This window comes from Lissotriton vulgaris, chromosome 1_1 (genome assembly GCF_964263255.1).
Source record: "Lissotriton vulgaris chromosome 1_1, aLisVul1.2, whole genome shotgun sequence".
Lineage (NCBI taxonomy): Eukaryota > Metazoa > Chordata > Amphibia > Caudata > Salamandridae > Lissotriton > Lissotriton vulgaris.
Window position 1 is genome coordinate 268,908,999 of NC_141685.1, and position 27,376 is coordinate 268,936,374.

At 46.8% G+C, this 27,376-nt stretch overlaps 1 protein-coding gene across 1 annotated transcript in view; it reads right to left on the reverse strand.

Moving 5' to 3' along the window:
* HECTD3 (HECT domain E3 ubiquitin protein ligase 3) overlaps window positions 1-27,376 on the reverse strand; it is a 376,275-nt gene that overhangs the window by 265,463 nt on the left and 83,436 nt on the right. Inside the window, exons 4-5 of the mRNA XM_086952299.1 lie at window positions 5,074-5,209; window positions 3,961-4,076 (exon numbers count right to left, since the gene is read on the reverse strand). Coding sequence (XP_086808425.1) covers window positions 3,961-4,076; window positions 5,074-5,209 — 252 coding nt within the window. The remainder of the gene's footprint in view (window positions 1-3,960; window positions 4,077-5,073; window positions 5,210-27,376) is intronic.

Sequence of the window (27,376 nt, forward strand, 5' to 3'; positions counted from 1 at the left end):
GGTGCCTGGAACTCCTATAGGGGTGACATTTGCGACCCCCCCGTGGAACTCGATTCCGAGGCTCCGCCTTCCCCGTAATACCCCCTACCCGTGGTTCCACTTTGCATATCCCGTTGTGCTACCCCCCACGTGATTCACTGTTGACACTCTTATTGTGTGCTGCCTTGGGTGTGGAACCCCCGACCTCCTCCCGCTACAAAAGCCCGCTGTATCTGTATTGTCCTCGGCCTACCTCTCTTTCTCTTCGGTTGTCTTTCGTGCTTCCTGCACACCTCCTTCTTTTGGCCTTTTGGGCCTTTCTATCTCATGGTTTATTTATTTCTGAGTTCGATCTTATTTAAAAATTAAACCTGATTGCTACTGCTCTTGGTATTGTGCACGACCTTTCCTGTTGACTCAATGCTGCCTGGCCTCCGGGATGTATGGCTGAATAGCGGTTTACTTTTTCTATAAATAAAGGTTTTCCAAAAAAAAAAAAACAAGGTATAAATGAGCTGTTTTTTACTATTATTCAGAGCTTTATCGTAGTAGGGTGCTTCCATCGGAGGATGATTTTCAGAACTTTATGGGGGGCCTGAACTTGCCGGAATTGGGGGATGAAGATTCGAAACAGTTGGGTAGGAACATCGAGGTGAGAGAAGTGCAGGTATCCAGCAAAAGTATGGCACGGAATAAAACGCCGGGGTCAGATGGCCTCCCGGTGGAATTCTATCTCACTTACATTGACCTCCTTGCGCCTCGTCTGGCGTGGCTCTACAACAAAGCCAAGTTAGGTAGGTTGCCAGAATCCACCAGGGAGGCGATCTTATCCCGTTATTGAAACCGGGCAAGCAGCCCTGGGATAGAACGGATTACCGCCCATTATCTATGCTCAACCTGGATTACAAAATCCTGAGCAAAATTCTGGCGACTCGGCTGCTTCCTCACATGTCCACACTGATACATGCCGATCAGTCCGGGTTCATCCCCGCCAGCAACACAGCACTTAATATACAACGGCTCCTCCATATTCTGGAGGCCGATGCTTATGAGGTGGATACTGCAGCTGTGTTTGCTGTTGACATCGAAAAAGCATTCGATAGTTTAGAGTGGGACTACCTCTTTCATGTTATGCGTCGGATGGGGTTGGGTCCGGATTTTGTGAGCTGGACGGCTTTACTGTACAAAGATGCCAGAGTTCGAACGGTGGGGGGGGGTTGATCTCCGAGGCATGTAAGGTGGGAAGGGGCATGCGCCAGGACAGTCCCCTCTCACCATTGTTGTTCGCTATGGCGGTGGAACTCCTCGCGGCACACTCTCGATTAGGGCGAGCATATCAGGGTTTGGACGTATATAGGCAGGTCCACCATATCGCACTTTATGTGTAGTAGCATGGTTAAAAGTCAACTGGACGAAGTAGTGACTATTTCTGACCCGGGAGGTAGAGAACGCCCACGGACTACTGAGGAGGTGTCCTGGGAGGAGAGACGTCTTCCCTACTTGGGCACGGTGATTTATCAGAACGGGGAGACATGCTTGAAGGGAACATGGGGAAGGCGATCAGGGGCGCAAAAGCTAATTTTGAGTTCTGGAGCAGCCTCCCTTTATCCGTAGCGGGTCGAGTGGCACTACTCAAGATGGTGACCCTGCCTCGATTACTCTATTTCTTTAGGACTCTCCCGATCTGGATCCCGGTGGGCTACTTTCGGAGACTTAAGGCGATGATCAGTTCCTTTCTGTGGGGTTCGGACAGGCGCAGGGTGGCGCTCGGGACGCTCATGAGACCCCGAGCGGAGGGGGGACTAGCGGTCCCAGACTACGAGACGTACTACATAGCAGCCCAACTTCAATGGTTCACGCAGTGGGTAGCGAGGGCCACTAGGGAAGGAGGAGAGTCAGGTGAGCCGACAGGTCCCTTGCTGGTGTTGTCTCGCATAGTTCTGCGCTTCCCGATCGGAGACATGAGGCTTACTTAGGAGTTTGCAACAGCCCGAAAATGTTGGAATAGGTGCCTACGAAGGGGAGGTATAGAGATCCCTTATGCGCCCAATATCCCACTAAAAATATGCAGGGCACTACCGCACGGAGGAACCTGGCGGAGGTTGGAGGCCTGGGAACAACAGGGTTTAACGACAATAGGCGACCTATATGAAGACGGAACTCTGCTGCCTTTTGATGTCCTCAGGTACCGTTTTGAACTACCAGGGGGTGACTTTCTGGTACATGCTGCGCTCACAACAGCGATTCGCAAACACTGGAAATCGGGTATGACAGAGCCGCCTACATCTATGTGTTGCCAATTCGTTGTGGTTGCTGCGGGCACAATCAAGACAGTCACATGCTTGTACAAGCCCATGACGCAAGAAGCCCCACTGATAACTTTGAAGGCGAAATGGGAAGCGGATATAGGGATGGATATACCAGATACGGCGTGAAGTGGGATAGTGGAGAGGGCCTGGAAGAGTATGTGAAATGCGCGGTTCCAGCTGGTGCATTTTCACATCCTACATAGGGCATACCTAACACCAGCCTGTTTACATAAATACTCTCCAGCCCAGTCAGTGGCCTGTCCAAGATGTGCAATGGAGGACGCCGATTTCAAACATATGATGTTGGCCTGTCCGGCGCTCGACTCCTTTTGGCAAGGGGTGATGACACTGCTGAGAGATGTTACGGAGAGGGACCTACAATCCACCATGGCGCATTGTATCCTTCATTGGTTTCCCCACACTTTAAAGATCAAAATCACTAGTAAATGTATTGACCTGGGGTTCCTCTTAGCTAAAAGGACCATAACCTCTCAGTGGAAGGAGAACAAGGTCCCAGTGTAGATAAATGGAAAAAACGAATTTAGTAAGTGTGCTCGATGTGAGGGGGAGGTCCACCAACAAATGGCGTATAGAATAGGTAATGAACAGGCATTAGAGAGGGCGAGAGCCTGGGAAAGATTAGTCATGGAACTCGCATTCCCAGCAGACGAGGATGAGGGGACCCGTGCACATAGCCCTGGGTCACACCTGCCATAGAATATTAAGATAAAAGCAAATCACTTTGCATTGTTCGGTTGCAAACTACTGCCCCTTCCTGTGAAGTGAGACGACTCATACCACATAGCATCCATTGGTCCAATTGCTAGGTACGACCAGAGATGTCAACCCATTTCCATCCCAATGGGGCCACACTAGGACACGCCTGGGGGGAGGGAGGCGGGATGTATTGAATAAGGGAGGGGGAGAGATAGTTGGGGTAGTGTGTAGATGGTGGATGGGGGGGGGGGGGGAGGGGGATGTGGGGTTACCTAGTGGGGTTTTGTTCTGCCATCCGCATGTGGTGGCACTGCCGTTTGGGCCAAGAGCACAAGGGATATGTGCACACATTTTCCAGTTGACTAAGGTTCTTAACCGAGTGCTTGACTTATACTGTGCTGATGATTACAGCGGATATGCGTTACTGATGCAGTGTTTTTCTGTGCTTTAAACTCTAAAAATTGTTTTAGATTGGTTGTATCCTTGCAATCATATGAACTGGGCCATTGTTTTAAAGTTTTATTTTTTCCTATTTTTTTAATGGTTTTAATTAACTGATACAAATAAAGAATACATGTATAGTAGTTATTCAAATAAGCCAATCATGGAAACATCAATCCATAACACAACTTGCATGGAGAGAATATGCACTTTAGCACTGATTAACAGTGGTAAAATGTTCATAGTCCTAAAACCAACGAAAAATGGGTCAAAACCAGGAGGTCAAAAAGCTAAAAGTCTTGGGATAAACCAGCAAAAAAATGCCAGGTCTAACACACTGTTTATAGAAGATGGGCACACTCACATTAGAGAGAATGTATTATTGCACAATGCATGAGGTGACAGGCAGTACACAAACCAATAAGGAGGACAGTATAGTTATTATGTGAACTTGCACTAAGATAACACAGGAAGCATTAGAGTTGATATGTCAAACAGAATGAAAGTGCCTTACTTGACTATGGTCCCCTTCTTCATATGAAGGCGAATCCAGTGTTGGCCCTGGGACCCATCGCTCTCCCAATAAGTCTCAGTGTTGTTATCTGTCAGACACCACACGTTGGATTCTTCCTAAAAGGAGATAAACGTTGTTAAAATATAGTCATCACTGCAAAGACTAGCATGCACAACCATGAACGAATGTAATGGGGATCCTAAAATGGTTTGGACATGTCTTAATGGATTGATACACTTTCATCCTGCTTCAGTGCACATACAGGTTTGGTCATTTCCGAGTTTGGTGAGATCCATTTAAAAAAAGCTTCAGTACACGTGCACTGCTGGAATGCCCCAGTTTGCTCGGTCATACGCGAAAGGTTACTAAAAGAAAGTTGGATGTTTTAGCAGTTAAGGTTTTAAAGAACTGTGTGAGTATGGGTTAGTGCTGTGTATGGTTTTCTCTTGATAGAGAATGTTATGTATGAACTGCAATTTCTTCTAAAGTTCTCCGTTCATCTAAATGATGGTAAGAGAAGTGGGGCATAATTTGAAGCTGAAAGGGGCAATCTCTGAAGAAATGCAAACGATCCTTAGAACAGAGAGTGGAGTGGATGCACTAAACATCCTCCAGCTGAGGAGGTGGGCGTCAAATACACTCAGAGAAAGGACATGGGGCACTGAGGTATTCTGGTAACAGAGAGAAGGTACAGACTGTACACAGAGTGTGTTTAAGAGTAACGACTAAGAATATGAGCCGCCATGGTGCGCTTGCTGTATGTGCAGGTTTGATCGCTTGAGGGTGAGCACATTCAACTTTGCTTTTCTGGCATTCCCAGTCCACTTTTCCTAAGTACATTACAAGTTACATCTTCCTAAAGGATGTGATTTGTGAAAGCTCTGAAAAGTGGACGTAGCAAGGCATGACCTGTAGTCAAGAGAGGAGGCTTGGCCAAGAGGCCTAATTGACCACCATGGAAACAACCAATCAGAGTTCTAAACCTCACTTTTCCACTGTAATAGATTTAGTATTATTGGGCAAATCGGAAACTGGTCGAGCCTCAGTATAAAGCAACATAAAAACAGTAAACATTTACAGACTTATATTCAGAACCATTATCAGGCAACCTACCATAAAAGAAGAGACGTCAATGCTGTCCACATATTGTTTGATGCGGCCGAGGTTCTCATCTTCCTTCAGAATGTGATCAGAGAAGAAATGCACCAAATCCTCATCACATTCATAACTCCAAGTGGGAGGAACAAACCTGTAACAGCACCAGGACACAAGTTAGAAGAGGCACTTCCTGTTAACACTCCTGCATCCAATCAGAGGAATAAACACAAGACAAAGTATTTGAAGATGATTCTAAGCAGCACCCAATGAAAGATGAGGTCACTGGGAAGGGCATTTCCCGCTAGTACCCAATAGTGGGCTCAGACACGGGGCAGAGGAGCAGCTTCTGTATCTTTCAATCTGGCCCATCAGGTGCTGAGATACTGGGACATAGGTCAAGAAGCCATTTCCATCCTGCCAACCAGACTGCAATGAAATTCAGATACTGAGACACTGAGCAGAAGAATTACTGCATGCCAACATTCCAACATTCAGTAGGAGGCAGACACTTGAGGACAAAGGTGACAGCAGAATGTTATATCCTACCATCAGCATCTAAAACATACACAAGGACAATGTTTCAATGAACAACTTCATTTTTAGTCACCAATGTCAAATAACAAGGATAAATAATAGTCCTCCTATTCAAGGCAAGTCACAGCCATCTACTACTCAAGCAGTGGACCAACAGTTAAAACGAAGTTATGGCAGCTTATGTTGAAACTTTTAACATTTCTTTTATGCTGATTTTAGGGAGTTCTTAAGTCTTTCCTTGGAGCTTTTGTGATTTGTGCAATTAATGGCATTTTTTTTATTGGTTCATGATTTTTATGGTCACACTGCTCATTGGTTACGTTGTGTACGTAATGCCTTCTTCTGGACTCTTATACACCTGTCTTGTTCTCATTATGTAGATCATGCGGGTTAAATGTCTCACATGTCTAAGCATGTTCAAACAGATTACTACAAATAATGCAACGTGGACGTAGATGGGAAATAAAAAAAGTATACTTTTTATGCATCAAGGTGAATTTTGTCTCCGGGCCTAACTCATGGTGATAATACATTAAAGCAGCAATACACAGCTGCCTACTGCACCACCAGAAGTAGCCATACAAGGAAGGCGGCCAGCAGAAAAAGGCATACAAAAAGGGTCTTGTTGCTGGGGATATGGAGCATATCATAACATAGTTTTGGATGAAAAGTACGTTCAAAAGTGTTTTCAACTTCTTTCTAAAGAGCAGCAGTGGAGCAAGTCAGATGAGTAGTGGGACATTTTTCTATAGATTGAGTGAATAACTTGAGCTCTTCTGATTTTTGCACTGGCCTTCCAAGAAGGTAATTTTTTTCAGGCAAGGATTGGGAGATTTTCATGGATACTGCCTCTATATTCTTGATAATTTATGTATTGATTGCTACAGAAGAACTATCACCAACGCCATCGTGAACATTAGGAAGACCAAGGGAGTTGGACCAGAGGCAGCAAAGAAAATGGGGTTCATAACATTCCCGAATAGAGGCTAATTCTGTATTTTCTTAATCTGGAGTGCAAGAGTATCCAGTTCTAACCTAGCAGCAAGTCCTTTTGAAACATGGCACTTTCAAGAGTTGCAGGGTATCAAACTTAAGAGTTCTCACAGGTACATGTGAAATGAAAACATTAGACAGAAAAATAAGGCCCGACCTGTGACAGACCCGATGTACACATTGCAGCATGTTAAAGTGACTGTGTGGATTTTCCGCTTAACATGATTTAACTTGCAAAGCTTGCGTGCAGGTCTGATGCCCATGTTCTGCGCCATTTGCTGTTTTCCCAATCTGTAATTTTGACAACACAGGGCCTGCAGCACTGTCATAAAGGTGAGGCTGTTGTTTCTCCAAAGACTGACAAACGCATGTGCGGTTGGGGTCCCATCAGCTCCATCCTTCGAAACGTTATCAACATTTTCAATGATTTGCAGAACATCACAATCAGAGATTCCTTCATACACCTTCTGCCTTCCCTTAGCGCGCCAACAACACTTACCAAGAAATTCTGTTTACCCACACAATTTGCAAATGGATTTCACAGCATGGCAATTTCTGAGTCCATGTGATCCAGTTAGCCACATCTGAAATAAACTCCCCTGATCCTTTGAATGACCTTGGGATTGTTAGTGATTTTAGGTTTAAAGTCGACAGTTTGTGTGCTTTTAGAAGGAATGTTATCTTTGGGCAACTCGTTAGTGCTCAGCAAGGAATGTTCAGACTCTTTGGCAGTGGTCCATGCCTCGTTTAACCCTGGAAATGACCTTAAGGTACAACTCCGGTCTTCCTTTATAATTTCTCCAATGCAACATAACTGGTCTCTTATGAGTTTATCAGTGGTATTTCCAAAGTTACCAGTGGAGGCTAGTTTACATGGGGCTCTGATATTCCCTTCAATGGATGTATCTTCTTTCTGAATGCACATGTCAAACTGAGCCTCTCCAAAGCAGATGAAATCTTAGGAAGATAATGTATATCCAGTTTCCTGATGCAAATTTCACACCCAATCAAATTTACATCAACATCTTCTTCCTCATCATCTGTAAGTTCCGGATGGTTGTTAAACACTTCCTGAGGTTCTGTGCCGAAACAGTGTAACAAAAGCAAATACTTATATATCTGCAGTTAAGTTTGGTCCATATACTTTTTAATTGCAAAAGCCTTTTCCACGTGGACCACCTAATAATGGGTTCAACTGGTCAAACTCAGTGCGGAAGTGGGCTAATGTTCTGCACTTCACTAGTAGTGAATACCAGTAAAAAAATGACATGAATGCAAAATATCAATATAAAAGTCTTAATATAAATTCTTAGATATAGCCACTGCTTCAAGGATAAAACAATAATTTGCAATGCAATAGGTCTCTCATTTCGAGAATTTGAGCTATTGCCATTGTAAATGACAATGTATTTTATTTATGTGTTTTGAAAACCTGCAAGCGGTGCCTAAAGACACACTTTGTGCTCATAGTCCTTGCTTATGAACAGCAAGGCTGGCAGTAAAAGAGCCGCAGTTACTGCCAGCCTTACTTCTCATAAGCAACGACTATAAGTACAAAGTATAAATACAATAAGTGGCTTGGAAATGTGACAAAATAAATATTATATTAATTCCAGGTTAGGTTGTACTCTAAATGGAGCTGATGAATAGAAATAGACAGTAGGTCTAATAGAAATAAGATGTGGTGGGTGCAGTACAGCAAGCTGCGCCTAGATGTCCCTAGTGAGCAAGGCATCAGCACTGCTTGTCTAGGTGCAGTAGCACAAGCTGTGCCTAGAGGTCCCTAGTGAGCATCATAAACTTTGAAGATATGATAAATCTAATCAAACCTACCCATAATGCATTGCATGCAAGACAGTACCACAAGTACATTCAAAAAGCTATATTCATGTATACAATTAGTAGCTTTGAAATATGACAAAATAATTATTATATTAATTCCAGATTAGGTTGTACTCTAAGTGGAGCTGATCAAGGTACATTTATAGAAGGTCTAATATAAATGTGAGATGTGCCAGCGAGTAAAGTAATCACTACCAATCTAGTTAAGGACTAAGTGAGTGTCCTGTCTGAAGGCCTTTACGAAAGTAGTGTCTTGAGGCTGTAATTAAAAACTAGTGCGTAACACATGTAACAGGGGATGTCCTCATTGGAGGTTACAAGAAGAGACAAGGCAGTACTAAGGAGGGACTACAAAGCTTAATGACCAATGAAAAGCCACCATTTACAAAGAGCAGGGACAGGAGCCATTTAAAAAGATGGGTGGGAAGTAAATGGAGCTTTTTCCACATATCCTGAATACAGCATGTCTCGAGACCGCGCAAGTGCTGCCTAGGCGAGACTTTAAAAACAATAGTTTGATGAAACAATGAAATGCAGGGTTTAGAGCTAAGAAAGCAAAAGAAAATTGCTAGATCAGTAAGTATCGCCACCTTCTGTGGAACACAATATTGTACCCAAAATCTTAAAAGAAAAATAAATAGAGTTTAGGGTCAGTGCCTGATCAAATGGCCAGAAAGATCTAGTAGCTTTCTCCTTTTGCTATTGAGTTTTAAGACATTCCTGGCCATAGTAGCAGCAAGGAACTACTCAAGCTAACCCATAGAAGTAGTGGAATACTGAGTGTCATCGATATGAGAGTAGATTGCACAGCAATCGGTGGTCATACTTCCGAGATGTTTTTGCAGAGGGGTCCGCAGGGAGTCAAAGATAACCACAAGGATGTGGCCACAAGAAAACCAAAACTTGAACTACAGTTTTACTTTACAGAGTAGGGATACCAGATACCAAGATGAGTTTTCTTGGCAGATGGGACGGAGCGAAAATAATTCCTTCAATGAGGATTTGTGTATGTGGCAGGATGTTGTCTGAATTCAACCAATTTCATATAGAAGAACCACTCTTGAATCAGGGCTGCTTTGGAGCTATTGGGTTGAGGATGATTCTGATCTTGGAGTCCAGTTTAAAGAAACCCCACATCCAGGACAATATAAGGATGAGGGTGCTTTTGAGCTGGAAAATGTCAATGATCAGGAGAATTTCAAGTAGATCTGTTTGTGGTTGGTATGCTCCCGAGTTCTAATATACTAGTTTACTGGGATTAATCAGTGAGGCTCATTGTGGATGGTCAACCCCCTGTGCTGCAGACTGTCTAAAAAAGGATTGATATTTGTGCAGGAGAAAATTGGTGAGATTTTGTACGTTCAAAGAGATGTAAACTGCCTTTTCTATTACCTTTACAGTGAAGGGTAGATAGGTGCTCAACTGGTAATTGGTAGAGGCTTCGTCTATCACTGACAAAAAAAAAAACTGTCTGTTTGTTTTTGAGTGCGTCACAGAAGATGCTATAGGTGAGCGAGGCACGATGAAATTAGTGCCTACCCCATGATGCCCCCCAATGGCCACCTGCCAACCCTATTTGGTAATGAGTTACCACAGCTACTGAAGCCATATTCCAACTGCAATTCAGAATGAGTCACAAAACCCCCAACTGTGATTCAGAAAGGCTTTTTCGAATCACAAAAAAGGTTTAGCACATTTAAAAATGCCATTTTGTGGGGGGCTTGGCTACGCAAGCGGAGATGGCGGTCGCAGCTTGCTAGAGCTCCCGCCGGCCCGCCATTAATCCTTCTACTTATCCTGGTCCCTGACCCCGAAACCCACAACGACAACGGGGCGAAGGCCGCCGGGTGTGCCAGGAACCCTCCGGTGTGCCCAGCGGTGGTCCAAAGTCCCGTAACCGGACTGTGCAACGAGGCGCGAGGTGCGGCCTAAAGGGCGGAGGAGCAGCCGGGGTCTCGATTTTGGTGCTCCCCGGCCGGGGAGCAGAGCACTACCTCGCTTGGCCTGGTGGCGGCCGCGACGCCTGGGGACCCGAGGCATCGAGGACGCTGGGGAAGGTGTGTGTTCCCTCTTCCAAGGCCCAGCTGTATTTCGAGGGGACGCGGAGGCTGCAGATGACCGGCAACAGCCAGAGCGGCCTGGTGGATTAGGTGCAGCCGGGACCTCGATTTTCGCGGCCCAGTGTCGGCGGGGGCCTGCTGGCCCGGCGGGGGTCGGTGGCCCTGATGTTCCCGCTCAGCGGTGCTTGACCCACGACGTGGATGATTGGCAGCAACTGTGAGTAGTGAACCCCCCCCCCCCCCCCACCCCCCCAGACCGGAGGGGACGCCGGCGCTTTGGCGCGGGATACACCTGGCCTGTCCGCCTCTCCCAGGGGGGGGTTTGCTGATCGGAAGGGGCCCTGATTCTTGGCGGTCGCTGGGGCCGGCCACGCTCTGATCTGGACACTAGGTCGCATTGGACCGGACCCGCCAGGACTTGCCCGGGGCTGAAGACCGGTCGTGGTTTTCCCTCCCCCCCTCATTGCTTTCCATAGACTTCAACGAGGGTGGTCGGGGTCCCACGCCTTCATTCCTTCTTGGGGCCCATTTACCCTCGGCAGTCATGACCAGAGGGGGCGGTGGCCCCGCCAAGCAAGTGACAATTGATAAATTCACGGGGCCCAGTGGGAGCTCTGGACAGTCCGGGGGTGCTCCGCCCGGAGAGGGGCCGGACAATGCAGCCCTTATGGCGGCCATCACCCAGTCAAGGGATGCGCTAGACGCCAAGATAGGGGCAGTGGGCGCGGATGTGACCCTACTACGCCAAGACCTGAGGAATGCTGTGGCGCGGATCACCGAAACTGAATCCAGGGTAACGGTGGTAGAAGAAGACGTCACCTCCCTTAAGAAAAGAATGGCGGCGATGGAATCTGCACAGCGGAACACGGCGCTCCGTGTGGAAGATGCCGAAGGGCGGGCGTGCCGCAACAACCTCCGCTTTATCGGCTTTCCGGAGCGCTGTGAAAAGGGCAACATGGAACAATTCCTCACACAGTGGCTGGAGTCATGGATGCCGCCGGGGACGCTATCAGCTTGCTTCGTTATCGAGAGGGCGCACCGCGCCCTGACGCAGAGGCCGCCTGAGGGCGAGCGGCCTAGGGCGGTAATCGCTAGACTGCTGAATTATCATGACAGGGATGCCGTGTTGAGGGAAGCTAGAATCAAGGAAGCCCTCCTATATGAAAACTGTAAGATCATGATCTTCCCTGACTATACCAAACTTGTGCAACAGCAGCGTCACTCTTTCATGGCCGCCAAGGCAAAATTAAGAGGTCTTAAGCTCCAATATTCCCTGTTGTACCCGGCACGCCTAAGGGTGATCTTCCAGTCACAGACACTGTTTTTTGATACACCGGAGGACCTCTTCAAATGGACGGATGAAACGGTGCGGCTTAGACCGAACTCTCAACCAGGGCTCCATTCGGGCTCTCCTGAAGGTTCACCGCGAGCGCAGAGAGATCAGACGGCGAAGAAGGGTCGTACCAAGCGCTCCAAATCGCGCAGACGCGCGGCCTCGGTAGATGGACCTCAGACCAGTGGTAGAACCGAGGATTCGGAGCATTCTGGGACGGACCACTGAGGACTCCGGGGCCTTCACTCTCCTTTTCTGCTGTCACTGCTCTGACCCCTAGTCGGGCTCACTGTGTCGTCTGGGCCTCAATGGCTGCCCGGCACGGCTACTGCCCTGGGACAGTACTGCTTCTGTCTCCTAATCAAAAATAGGGTTGTGGGGTGGGGGGTCGGGGACTGCGTGATAGTGGCTACCACTCTCCCTCTCGAGAGAGAGACACTGAGGGAAGGGGGGTGAGCTTGCTGTTCTATTTGGGGATGTTGGGATCCATTGGTATGGGTGGGCCCGGGCCCTGTGTTTTGGTCTCGGGACCACCCATGCCGCGACAGATACTTCATAGTTCATTGAGGTATAGGGTGGGGGGAGGTGGGACGTGGGCGGTCGGGGTTGTGGCCGCTGAGTTGGGGATCGGGACTGTTTGGGGCTGTGGGACTATAGAGTTGGGGATTGTTTTCTTTGGGGTGGGCAGTGGTGTGCATGTGTGTGTCGCAGAAATGTTCCTTATGGCGTGTGGTGGGTGGCGCGGGTGTGGAGGGCTTGTGTGGTGGATCTTCATGGACCATGGCTGAACCGACTCATAGACTCCCTGACGACTCTATGCGGGTAATTACGTGGAATGTCAGGGGCTTATTGGACAAAATTAAACGTGGGGCTGTGTTACGCTGGGGGAAAAAAGAGGTTGCAGATGTTCTATTGCTTCAAGAAACCCACATGATGGGCACAAAGGCTCTGGGCCTACAGAGATTTGGTTATCAACAGGTTTTCCATGCGGGTTTCTCCAGGGGATCCAGGGGAGTGGCCATCTTGATCCACCGCAGGGTGGCGTACATCCATGAGAAGCAGTGGGTGGATCCCCAGGGTCGATACCTGTTTGTTAAGGGCATGGTGGGCACGGAATCGGTGGTGTTTGGTGTCTACGCCCCTCCCCCCCTCCAATGGGCCCTGGCTGAGAGGTTGTTTGCAGTGTGGGAAGACATTTCTGGGTCATTGGCAGTGGTTGGGGGAGATTGGAACGATGTGATGAATGTATGCGTGGATCGTCATAGGCGCCGAGAGGGGTTCGAATTCCCGCCCCCTTCCCCTTCACCCACCAGACTGCGTGCAATGAGTGAGGGTTTGGGCTGGGTAGATGCTTGGCGACATATGCACCCCGCAGCCCGGGAATATACTCATGTCTCAGCTGTACACGGCTCGTTCTCGAGGCTTGATTGTGTGTTTGTGCCTAGAGAATGTTTGTGTAGAGTGAAGGGCGCTGCCATCTTGCCCAGGGGCCTGTCCGACCACTCCCCCGTCTCTGTTGAAGTCGAACTCACCCGGAGGAGGCAGCCGTTTCGTTGGAGGATGTCCTCTTGGCATCTCCTACAACCGGCATACACTAATCACCTGCGTGAATCCATTGACCACTACTGGCGGGAAAACCTGGTAGGGGATGCCGATGTAGGAACGGTGTGGGAGGCCATGAAGCCTACCATACGGGGAATAGATATTGCATGGTGCTCGGCAGCTCGGCGGAAGCATCGAGAGCAGACTACGGAAGCGGCCGCACGAGTGGCGACTCTGGAACAGGAAAGCCGCGAGGGGGGTGATGAAGTCGGGGTACGTCTGCTTTTGCAGGCACAGCAAACCTACGGGTCCCTCATGATGGATGAAGCCAAACAGGCATGGCTGGCCACCAGAAGTAGGGTGTATCAATGGGGGGACAAGTCGTGTTCCATGCTCCATCGACTGTGCCAACAAAACTTCCAACCCCTCCTGCTGCCAGGTCTCACGAATGGTGAGGGGGAGGTCTTGACCGACCCGCACGAATTGGCGACGAGCTTTGCTACATACTATTCAACCCAATACGCCCCGCGCGACCACTTGTCTGACAGCGAGCTGGCTCGCTTTCTCGCAGAGTTGCCGCCGGTGCCATTATCGGATGAGACCAAAACGGCCCTAGAGACACCTCTCACGGCTGAGGAGTTGGGTGATGCACTGGGGCAGCTCAATACTGGTAAGGCCCCTGGCCCGAACGGCTACCCGAGTGAATTTTTCAAAAAATTTCATGTCCAGCTTGGTTCTCCATATCGCCGGGCTCTTGAGGTGGCGCGTGCGCGAGGGGTGTTGCCCCCGGACTGGCGCCATGCCGAAATAGTAGTCTTCTTGAAACCGGGCCGACCCCCGGATCGCCATGACTCGTATAGGCCCATCTCGTTGATTAATGTTGAGGCCAAGGTCTTAGCCAAGGCCCTGGCGAACAGGCTAGCTCCGCATATCACAGACTTGGTCCATCCTGACCAGGCGGGGTTTATGCCTCACAGGGCGACGCGGCATAATATCCGTCGCGCACAGGCGGCGATCGACGCCGTCGGGACTTTAGGGGACCGGGCGGCGCTGCTACTGGCCGACATTGATAAGGCGTTTGACTCCGTCAGCTGGTCGTACCTGTTTGCCTTGCTGCGCTGTCTCAACCTGGGCCCGGTTTTTCTGTCGTACGTCCAGCTCCTCTATACAGATATCACGGCCTCGGTGCGGGTCGCCGGGGCAGTGTCGGAGATGTTCCACATCGGCCGCGGGACCAGACAGGGATGCCCTCTTTCCCCCTATTTATTTGCACTAGCCATGGAGCCTTTGGCTGCCAGAGTGCGCCAGGATGCGCTGATACGGGGCTTCCAGTGGACTGCCACCCTGTCAGACAAAATCGCATTATACGCCGATGACGTCCTCTTCTTCCTTACCGACCTGCAGCGCTCGGGCCTGCGTGTCCTAGAGGTTATGAAACTGTTTGGAGAGGCTTCGGGCCTGTTTCTGAACCTCCATAAATCCACGCTGTGGGTGCTGGAGGGGGGCGCAGTGACGGATCCCTGGGCTTCAGGGCTGCGAGTGGCCACGACCGGGCTGAAATACCTGGGCGTGTTTCTCTCAGACTCGGCGGACACTGCATGGGACCGTAATCTCATACCAGTCTGGGAGCGGGTGCAGTCAGATGTTAAAACCTGGTCTCGGATGCCCCTGTCAATCTTTGGCCGCTCCGCTATTTTTAAAATGGTGGCGCTACCGCGCCTATTGTACCAATTACAGAACCATCCATATCCTATCCCGCCTCAATGGTTTAGACAGGTCAACTCGGTGCTGGGCCGCTTTCTGTGGGCTGGGGGTGCTGCCAGAGTTGCGCTGCGTACTTGTTTTATGTCCACCTACTGTGGGGGTTTGGCCACTTCAGATTTGCTGTCATACTATCAAGCCGCGCATCTTCTCATCCTGAATGACTGGTGGTATGGCGATGGTGGAGACCCAGCTTATGCCCTGGAACGTGCCTTGATGGGTGGTAACTCGCTTCACACCATCCTCTACTCACCCAGACTGCGTCGCTCGTTGCCGAGGGTTACGCGGCTTGTTTTTGCGGTGTGGCGACAGGCCTTGCGTCGCATGGGCTGGTCGGGCAGACTGACCGCGGAGACGCCCCTGTGGCATAACGGTATGCTGCCAGAACTGTCTAAGCTATCGGGCTTCGATGGCTGGGACGCGATTGGTATCTCGCAATTAGGCCATGTGCTGTCCGGCACGACGCTCAAATCTTTCCAGGCCCTTCGTACCGAATTTGATATGCCCCAATCTCAATTCTTTCGATATCTGCAACTCCGACATGCGCTGCTGCCCAGTCTTACCAACCTTGACTCACTCCCTGAATTCAGCCCGGTTGAAGCAAAAGTCTTCATGGGCGACCTTGGAGATAGAAAAGTTTCGCGCATCTACCAGACTATGGTCATCCATTGCTCCTCCACCCTCCTCCCGCTGAAGGCGGCCTGGGAGGCCGACGTCGGTCAGTTGGATGAAGATGATTGGCGAGAGGCCCTGGAATCCCCGAGGGGCGCGGCTATTGCGATGCGATTTTGACTCATACAGTTCAAAATTCTTCATAGGGCCTATTATACACGTGAGCGTCTGTGGAAGGCGGGACTGATTGAGACCCCAGACTGCCTGCGGTGTGGGTTGGAGATAGGTACGTTGCTCCACACAGTATGGTCGTGCCCCAGGCTGATTGGCTTCTGGAGGGGTGTATGGGGCTGTTTGTCAGAGGTGCTGGGCTGGACCCTCCCCCGTACCCACCGTTTGGGCCTGCTGCACATCCTGGAGGGGGTGGGTGGTAATATCTACAAGAGGCACCTGCTCCTCCTGGGGCTGGTGGTGGCCAAGAGAGATCTGGCCCGAGCATGGAAGGATGCGAGGCCCCCCCCCCTGAGTGCATGGAAGGCCGGCATAGACTTCTGTATGGGTTTGGAACGCCCGATCTTCGAAGCTCGGGGATGCCCCCGTAAACACTTTAAGATATGGAAAAGGTGGGCAGACTACAGGGGCTTGACACTGGACCCCCCTGCAGAACCAGAAGAAGATCTTTAGCCCCATGTGGCCTGGTGACCCCGCTCCCCCACACATACACTTGCCGCACTAGGAACTTAAGTCGACACTGTATATACACACATGCATGGGATTAGGGTGGGATCCAGGGGAGGGTTCTGGGAGTTGGGTTAGTGGGTAAATGAAAAGATAAAGACGGGGATGATGTTTCTTGTATCCTTGTATTGCATTGATTTCTTGACTGGACACTCAGTCCTATTTTCATGATTATATCGGTATGTTTGGTGGTGCCATCCTGATTGTGGGGGGCCACTCTATTACATGTGCTCATCTTTATCAATAAACTTGTTGTGAAAAAAAAAATGCCATTTTGTGGTTATGAACCTTGGGATTATGTGAATCACACAGCCTGCTACTGTAAAGTGCTTTTGTAAGCCTGGCCCATAGTACTCTGTATGCGTATGCTCAGTTTGTTTCAGAGGAGCTTGGGGTTGACCAGAGGCAGTACTGAATTTAGGGATGGAATAAAAGCAGACTAGTAGAGTTTCATCATGACACCAGGGTTTCATTAGCTCTGTATGAGCTTTTAGTAAGTTATTGTTGCTTTGATAGCTGCGCTACTACTGTTTGTCATGTTGGCTGAGTGACTAAGTGCTGGAGAGACATGAGACAGACATTATTAAGATGCGTTTACCATCATGTGCTGCGCTACGAAGGATTATACAAATTTTCGTATGCGGATATGTAAATGTAAATGTAAATGTGTGTATACTTGTAAAGCGCACTATCACCTGAAAGGTATCTTGGCGCTGTATACCGCTGTGGAACCCTTCCTGGCTTTCCCTGTGAGATGCTCCCTTACTGGGCACCTCCAAGGTGAGGCCAGGCATCCTAGCGCTTTTGGGGCTGTTGTGGAGATTAAGCAAGCTAGTGCCCAGAGTTGCAGAGTGGGACCCATGATTAGAGTAGGCACCTAGGTGAGAATTATCGAGTCCGTGGACATTTAGCCCAAGACCCTGCCGCGTCGGTAATTGAACCCTGGTCCAGGGCCAGACCTCTGCCTCGGGGTCTGCCGCTTTAATCGGTGAGCCACACTTCTCCATGAGGATTGTTATTATTTCTAAGGGTTAATTTGAGGACTTTATTGTGTTTTGAGACATTTGCTAGATGTCAATTTAGCATTTTATCTGCATGGGCAGAATTCTATTAAGTGCTGATGAAGAGAATACATAGAGTATCAGATACATATTTGTGCACTTGTGAGGATATTCAACGGCTTCGTCAATTAACAGTGAGATTTTAAGATGTATTATGTAAGATGTTGAACATATTGATCCAAATGGGTGCTCCAGGTGAAAGATCCAAGTGTAACAATATGCCTCATAGTGTTTGTGTGAGAAAGTGCCTATTGAAATGGTTAGCCCCCCACTTTTTGCCTGGAAATGGATGTGGTTTGTATTATAGTGCACAGGGTTCCTGTCAACCAGGTCCACTGTGCCAGTGCTTCTTCCCTAACACTATTCCACAATTGGCCCTGCAGACCTGCTGTAAGTCCCTACTAAATGGCACCTGGGTATCAGATATACCCCTACAATATTTAAGTACATTCTAAGATATTGAAAGTGCCAGGGAAGCCATAGAGAGTACATGGGGTGGAAACTCTACAACTCTAGTTCCCCTGCACCATGATGGATTTTCTGAACCCAGGAGTGTTTGGTAACAAACTACTCCTCTCAATAAACATACACTGATGCCAGTGTAGGATTGATTGAAATGTACACAGAGGGCACCTCAGAGGTGCCCCCTGAAAACTTACCAACCCTGTGTGATCCAACGTGTTTTAGGCAGCCAGCCACCATTAGACACATTTGTGGACCCCTGGGTCAAGAGCCTCTGCACTTTGGGCGGGAAAACCTAGGAACAATAGGAGGTGTGTCCACCTCTGCCAACTCCACCCTAAGGTGGGAGAGGCCAGGTGAAGCACATCATCCAGTCCCTGCCATCTTGGGAGATGGGGAGACCCCTCCAATCATGGCAAGGACAATGCTTCCTTCCACAAGAGGGTGGCATAATTGAGGGTGTAGTCACCCCAGGTAAGGTGCCCATTGGCCCTACCTGCTACTCTCCTAAAAACACCCCTAACCGTAGCTTTTAGGTGGCTCCCCCATACCTGGAAACAAATTCCTGTTGATCTAAGAAGGATGAATACAACGACGTGCAGCGAAGCCTGAAGACGCCTAGTGACTTGGCCCCAGCCCTACTGGCCTGTCTCCAGCTTCAAAGCCCCTGCAAAAGAAGATGCTGCCTATCCTGCTGACAGCAACGTCCAGAACTCGAGGAAGACTACCTAATCTTTGATAAAGACCAGAACTCCTGAGGACGGCGGATCTGTCCCCAAGTAATCTACATAAAGGACTCTGGTGTCTTCCGGGACTGCAAGTCCTAACCACTCTGCACCAGATGACTCCAGCACGTGTCCAGGTGGCCAACGGATCCAGAACAGGTTCCCCAGCATTCCTGACCACAAGTCCAGTGTTGGCTGACCCCTCCTGGACTCAATATCGCCACCTGAATTTAGAGCCCCCCCCTCCCGCTCTACGCCGAACCGGCTTCAGTGAGAAGAATCTGAAGTCAAAGGATACCCCTGCGCCCAAAGCCCCTGGGCCTTGGTGAGCTGAACCGACGGTGTCTCCACGAACCTCAACACCTCAACTTACCTCTGATCTTGCGGATTTCCTCTGTGCAGCTTTAGGTTCAACACCTGTAGTCTGTTTGTCAAACCGAGAGTCCTCATTGAAAAGCATTAGGTGCCCTACGCCGTATTTGCACCTGGCCGTCCCTGTGCCGCAGGTGGTCTCTGTATGGTGCTGCCTTGTGCCCCCCCTGTGCTTACTCCAACCCCCTAAGCTTTGCCCCTGCAACTGATTTACCTACCTGTCAGAGCCCCCAGTCTACATTAAAACACATTGGACCAATCTCCGACCTAGGCCTCTGCACCCGGCCATCCCTGTGCCACAGGTGGTGCAGACTTTGTTCTTACTTGAACCTTGCCCTCTGCTGACCTTCAAACCCAAAGACTGGAACTGTAAGTTGGGTACTTACCTGTGAAACCGCAGGATAATATTGAACTGTTTGAAATTTAAACAGTTGGCTTTTGAAAGTGAAAACTTTTTCCTGCAAAACGTACTTACCTTTTGTAAACACCATGGTCTTAAAATAAAACTCAAACAACGCTTATTTTTCTAAAATTGGTGTGGATCTCCTTTTTGAGTTGTGTGTCAGGTATTGGTCAACGTGTGTGCAATAAATGTCGTACATTCCTCTATGTTAGGCCTAAGGCAGCTCGCCCACACTACCACTAATAGAGCACTTTGGGATTTGCATTGATCCCTATACATTTCGTGGGGAATTTCTGGACTCTGTGAATGGTATAACCACTTAGTGGTATACCATATACATTGCCAGATTCTTACATTGGTGGTGCAGTAGTGGGGTAAGAGACTTGAAATTTGTTGTACCACTTGATCAATAAGTGATTTCACAAGAGAAAATCAAAAATTGTCTTTAGTTAAAATATTTTTCAATGTATAATTTTTCCCCAAATTTGTTTAAACTGGTGTTAGGGCCTTGGAGTGGATGAGGAGAACACTGACTCCAGTATTACCCCCTAAGATACTAACACCACTGGGAGTAACCCCAGTAGTGTCCAAGATGAAGTAAATACTGAAGAAGCAGATCTTCAGAAACTGGCCAAGAGGATAGCCTTAGAGGCTAAACTCTTGGCCATAAAAAAACAGAAAGAGCTGAGATGGGCCTTAGACCCATCTTTGGTGGCAGCAAAATAATAAATAGGGAGGTAGAATCTTTTGATTCGAAAGTCCTTAAAGGGATTGTCCCAAAGTTCTAGGAGGGTGATGATATCACAAAGTGGTTCATTGCATTTGAGAGAGCCTGTCTTAATAGATATGTCCCCAGGAAGCTGTGGAGTGCTATCCTGTGGGAAATGTCAGGGAAGTGCAGGGATAAACTCCTGACACTTAATGAGAAAGGTGCTATATCCTATGACCTCATGAAGGGTACCCTGATTGAGGGATTTGGATTTAGTACTGAGGAGTATAGGATCAGATTCAGGGAGGCTAGAAAAACCCAGAACCAGACCTGGGCAGATTTTGTAGAGAACTCAGTGAAAACACCAGGAGGTTGGTTAGATGGTAACAATGTACATGACTTTGAAGGGGGGTATACTTTGATAATGAAGGAGAACCTTTTAAGTAATTGTCACCAAGAGAAACTACATCAATTCCTGGTAGACCAAGGTTCACTTTCTCCTCAAGAATTGGGGAAGAAGGAAGACTACTGGGTCAAGACATAGGTGTCCAAAACTACCATTGGTGGGGGAGACCATAAGAAAGAGGGAAAAAAACGTGCAGGGGAAAGAGGACAATACTAAAAATAAAGAGACTTCTTCAGGCTCCCACAAATCTGCTCAGGAGAGTGGATCCAGAAACTCTTCACAGCCAAAGGGTGGGTACCAGAGGGAAGAACTGGACGATCCCAAGAAGGCTTGGTGTCATAACTGTAAGGCCTTTGGACACCGAACTGGAGAACCTACCTGTAAAACTTTAGTTAGAACGAAGGAAGTGGTTGTGTTCCCAACCTTCCTGGAGACTTCCCTTTGGGATGGACTTCAACTTAGGACCCATGCAAAGATGCTAAGGCTCCCAGAATGGGGTTCTGTGAAAACTAGAGCGCAGAGCAGAGCTCAAAGTGAAAAAGAGGTGCTGGATCTTGAAAGAGTGGATCAACCCTCCAAGAGGAAAGGCAAGAATACTGGGGGACCAGCTTCTAAACAGATTCCAAGTCAGAACCCCTCTCCTCAGGCGTTAGCCTCAGAGGGAACTGATCACGAAGAAGTTGTGCCTTGCCAGGCATATCTCTTGAGCCCAGGGGTACCATCTAGGAAGGAACTATACCAGGGACAAAAAACCTGTCCCTTTCTTTCTAGGAAGAGGGCAATATCAGTGGCATCCACAGTGCTATTGGGAGGATGGGCCCCTAAATAATGAGTCAGAGACCCTAGACCTAGTGCAACCAGGAGAGTAGTATTACCTGAGAGGTTTAGAGAGTTCCTTCTCACTTTGGCCCATGATATATCTGCCCCCCTCCCCCACAGCTGGGCACCTTGGCCAGGATAAAACTTGGAGTAGATTAATCTATCATGTCAACTGGCCAGGGATGTCTCAGAAGGGAAAGGACTTTTGTCAGTCTTGTGTCTCCTGTTCGCACTAGAGGTACCGCATTTGGTGAACTAAGATTCTAAACATGAGGACTCACCCTAATAAACGGTGATCAATATATGAAGAGATTGAAAGTTACCCTAATACTTTTGCACGTGCCGGAGGATCGTGTGTGTTGGAATTATCTCCACACATAAAATGATTAAGAACAAGAGACATTAGAGCCTTGGAAAAAGCACGTGTTGTATTTCCACAGTGGCAACGAAACACGAGTTGGCTGGCTAAGATCTTGTCTAAATAAACAAGCATTGGCATAGCCTATAGGTCTCGCCTTTGGAACCTTATAAGTGATTAGCCACGCAACAGTTGATGTTGTTGCACAAAGGATATTGTGCTGCATAACTAAATACTTATAAAGGTCCCAAAAGTGAGACCTATTGGCTATGCCAATGCTGGTTTCTCCCAATATGTTGATATTCTAAGTTTGCAAAAAAGGGTTTGGGGGTAAAAAAAGCTGCTAACAATGCATTACAATTCATATCCGGACTGTTTCTCTTGACCTTCACTCCTATTATATTGTATTGTAATTGCAATGATATAGTGCTTACTACCCCTTACGAGGCATCAAAGCACTTTTTTGGCGAGTAGCAATCTACGCCGGAATCCATAAAGGATTAGTGGTGAATTAGTATAGTGAAATATGAAAGTAATTTGAGTGGTGGATATGTTAATCCGTTAGTTAGATTGAGAAGGAGAGTGGAGGGATAGAAGAGGGTAAAAGGTTTGCATTTATATAGCGCCTGCTACTCCTGATGAGATGTTGAAATGCTTTTTGGCGAATAGCTCGCTACTCCGGAAGCAATAAAGGATTAGTGGTGAATCAGTATAGTGAAATATGAAATTAATTTCAGAGGTGGGCATGCTAGTCTGTTATTTGGATTGAAAAGGATAGTGGAGGGATAGAGGAGGGAAGGATTTCGACTTTTTTTGTTTTGGAGGTTATAGCAGTAGGAGGCGGCTTTGGATGAGTAAAAGGAAGAAACAGTCAGAGGAAAGGGTTTAGAAAGGCTTGTTATGAGGGATCGGAATAGTAAAAGAGGTAGATGATGCAAGGAAAGGTAGAGTAGGAAAGTGTCTAGAAAGGGTTATTTTGGGATCATAGTAGTGGTATGGGGTTTGGGATGAATGAGAGAGCGGAGGTAGAGGATATATTGAGAGAGGTATAGGGCAAGATATAGGGTAGTGCATTGGATATTCCGAATAGAAAAAAAATTAATAAGTATATAGATCCATAAGTAAGTAATTATATGTAGATATAAGATGCATTAAATAAACTTGGACTTTCAAGTGTTGTTGTACTTAGTCTACATTGACTATTTTCTCTTCCCTTATGTACAAGAACTAACATCGTACACAAGAGACACCACCGATTTTATACACAAAATCTCCAAACTGGAAGTAGATGATCAATGCTGGCTGGTATGCCTCGATGTCGAGTCTTTGTATACTAGTATAAGACATAAAGACGGCATTAAGGCGTGCCAATTTTACCTGAAGCAACGCAAGATGGAATACTGGGAACATACATGTATGTTACTTGAAATGATTCAATTGTGTCTGAATTAAAATATTTTTTTTATTTGACAAAGTCTACTACAGACAGCAATAGGGTACTTCCATGGGCACCTGCTTCGCCCCCAGCTATGGCAACTTGTTGGTTGGCTGGTGGGAGAAGCAGGTGCTCTGGAATGACCTTACGGAAAAGTGGGCTTTAAATGTGAGAAAGTGGACGCGATATATTGACGACGTCTTTTTGTGTGGAGGGGGTCAGAAGGAGATTTGAATCTTTTCATTGATTGTTTGAATATAAATGAAGTCAATCCTAAATTTACAAGATACTATAGACAGTAGACTTCTTAGACGTCAAAATAACCAGAGTACAGAACACTTGACCACAACCCTATTCAGGAAAGACACAGCAGGTAACTCATTACTCCACTCTTCTAGCGCACATCCCCCCCAGTTTCAGGTGGGGAATTCTATTCAGTGAGTTCCTAAGGGCAAAACGGAACTGTTCAATAGATGTTCAGTTCCAACAAACGAAAGAAGATATGAAAGATAGATTTTTAGCCCGAGGATCCTCCAAGAAATCATTGAAAGAGGCTGAACAGAGAGTAAACAAAGTGACCAGAGAAGAAGCATTGACATCTAAAAAAGAGATCTCTAAGACCAAATCGCCTGAGATCAGCTTCATAACCAAATACTGTGGCCAATCTTATCAAATAAGAAAAATCTTGAAAAGTAGATGGGATATCTTAAGACAAGATCCTATCTTGAGAAATTCCATTGGAACTATCCCAGGCATTTCCTACAGACGAGGACAATCTTTAAAAGATTATCTGGTACAGAGCCACTTAGCACCAAAAGAAACAAACTGGTTGCAAACAAGCAAAGGATTCAGGAAATGTGGCAACTGTAAAGCCTGTAGGGATAGTGTAAATTGCAATGAGATCTTTCTCCCTAAAACCAAGAAGAAATGGGAAATCAAACCCCATATAACATGTATGTGGTATACCTCATACGCTGCCTGTGTGACCTATGGTACATAGGGTCAACAACGGCACCAGTGAAGAAAACGAATTCTTGAACACTGGCGCGCAATTACCAACAAAGACCTCTCATATAGTACCGCAAGACACTTTAATCAGTTCCATCAGAGTAAAACATCGGCAGCAAAATCAGAGGTGGGGACAGGTTAGCTGCATTACGTAAACTGGAGTCAAGATTGATCTTATTGGCAGGAACCAGATTTCCATGGGGTATGAATATGGACGAAGAACTACATTCTCACCTATAGGAGAACTGAAATACCCCGTTGTAAATAATAGGACTGAAAGATGCTAGGCTGACTACCCATTAGATATTTTTAACATCTTTGTTTTTAATTCCCTACCCCGCACACCCTCACACTTTCACGACATATACCAGCAAATCAATGTAGGGCCATTAACTGTGTATTTCTGTATTTAAAACCAAATGTTATACCTCCTATTTAAACAGTAATGCACAAACTGTGAATTTTGCAGTACATCAAAACCTTTTTCTTCTCCTGTTATAGGTGGAGTGGGAAGTAATCTCAGAAGATTGATTATGGACCTTAGATTTGAACAATATGAACTTTCTATATAAAAAACCCATGTGTGAGATCAGATAAGACCCAAGGACTTAAGAGGAGAGAGGGAAAATACAAGGGTACTAAACCGATATTTTTCCATGATTTACTGTTGAAAGAGGTTTGTTTTTAAGAAATATGAATTTTCTAGTACTAAACCTTAATTTGAAATTACAGACAGCCCACTGTATTGAAAAAGATGATATCTAAAATAAGAGCTGGTTTTTTATGCACTTCATCACTGTAATTGCACGAATGATCAATGATTATAATTGATTATATTATTTCACGTATTTCCATCAGAGAAATTAGGACCATTAATTTGTACCATGTATATTTTTTATTTGTGCCATGAAATAATAAAGCACAAATTGATGAGAACAAAACGTGAATACACCTTTAAAAGGTGGTGTGTGATGAACGCGGGTCATGTGACCAAGAACAACCAAGGTTGTTCGAAACGCGTTATCCTCGATCGCTTGCTGTGCCGGAATAAACACCTAAAAAGGATTACGGGCTCGTCTGGATTCTGTTGAACTTACTGAAATTCTGTTGATCTATATATTTGTAATTCAGTAGTGAAGCAATTGTAGATAATTCGTTAAGATAAAAGATTTACATATTTATGCAGTCACTTCTATACATGTGAAAAACATAGAATAATGTAACTAACAGTAATATGTACATTTATTTCACAGAACTAATGAATATCTATTTTTTTGTAAACCTAATTATTCTACATGTTTATACAAAAGAATACACATATATAGGTACATATCTATGGTACAAACAAATGCTTATATACAGAGGGATATGCTGTATATTTCTGTTTGCGTATGGTGCTTATGTGGGGATGAGCCAATTCTTGAGTAGTTTTCTGAAGACAAGGTGGTTATCCGTGGATCTTATGTTGAGGGTAAAGAGTTCCATAGTTTGGCTGCTTGAACAGAGAAGGTTGTGCCACCCATGGTTTTTTCTTGTATCTTGTGGTAAGGTGCCACTCTAGAGCGGAGGTTCCTTTGTTGAATGTGTTTGGTGGTTTTATTCCTGATAAAGGGCGGTCCACTTCCATGTATTGCTTTGTGGGTGATGCAAAGCAGCATAAACGTGGATCTTCTGGCAACCGGTAACCAATGCAGGGCTTTCAAGGTAGGGAAGATGTGGTCTAGCGGTTTTATATGCGAGAGTAGTCTGGCTGCCGAGTTCTGAAACCATTGTAGGCTTTTCACGGTCGTTAAAGGTGATCCATGGAAGAGGCTATTGACGTAATCGAGTTTGGACAGAACAAGGGCGATGGTAGCCTGGACCTTGTATGGAAATCCAAAATGGGGGGAAGATTCGTTCCAGAGTTTTTTTTTAGTAACAAAGCTTGATCTTGCTAGTTTGTCCACTTGGCCATTCATCAATAGCTTGGAGTCCATGGTCATTCCGAGGTTTCTTACTTTCTCATCAGGCCAGGCGGCAAGTGGGTCATAATATTTCCAATCGCCACACTTGAGTATTTCTGTTCTGGAAGTATTCAATTGAGATGGCTCCAAGTCATCCATTGATCCACAGCTCTGAAACAACAGAAAATTGGTGAGTTTCCAATGTCTATGGGGAACTCCAGTTGATTGAGTATTTGCATGTCATTTGCACAGTTATAGCACAGGAGGTGAAATTGATTGATCAGTGCCGGTAAAGACTTCATGTAGATGTTGAAAAGCATGGGCGGGATGATAGCCTTGAGGGATGTTGAAATTACTCTACGGAGACGACATGCAGTATGAAAGAAGACTTTAATGTATTCCAGCCTCAAAGGTGTAGAACACATTAAACTACATACATAACAATGGACCCCTTCTTTTGAGGAGTACGGTTTGGATAAGAAGGTGGGGTATGGATGACATTAGTTCCACTGCAGGAATATCTACACCTGCTGGGGTAACCTCGTACCTGAGGGGTTCTAATTCTATTGTATATGGGCATAAATTCCCACCCTAGTTTCTGGTTTAGTAACCCTGGATTGAATTTTATACTATCTTGCACGCATTACCTCACCATCTTCAAAGGACTCATACCCCACACACCCACAGGCACCCTCTGGCATTTCCCCAAAAAGATCTCTGCTAAAGTGACACTTCTGGGGACCCGTAGGGCATTGCAGCGCCGGGCTAGGTGAGGGGCAAATGCTCGATGATGAAGCATGACACCCTTTGGATGACATTAGTTCTGTTGTGAAGGTCCAGTCTAGAGCAGTCCCCTCTATGCCGGCTTCGTAGAGTCGTTATATCAGTGTTTCATGGTCAACCGTGACAAAGGTAGCCAAGAGGGCAAGAGGAGTTGCGCAATAACCCTGTTGTCGTTAACTGTGCTCGTCAGGTCATCGAAGATGGCAAGGAGGACAGTTTCTGTGCCTCTTACTGGACAGAATCCCATTTGGAAGTCGAAAGTATGGCATTCTCTTCAATTAATTGTGACATCTGGGTGAATGCTGCTCTTTCTATCAGGAAATGTCCATTTGTAATCGGTCTGTAGTTGTCAGTGTTCAGCGGGTCCAAGTTAGTTTTCTTCAATAATGGGTGTATGTATGACGTTATGAGTTCTTCTG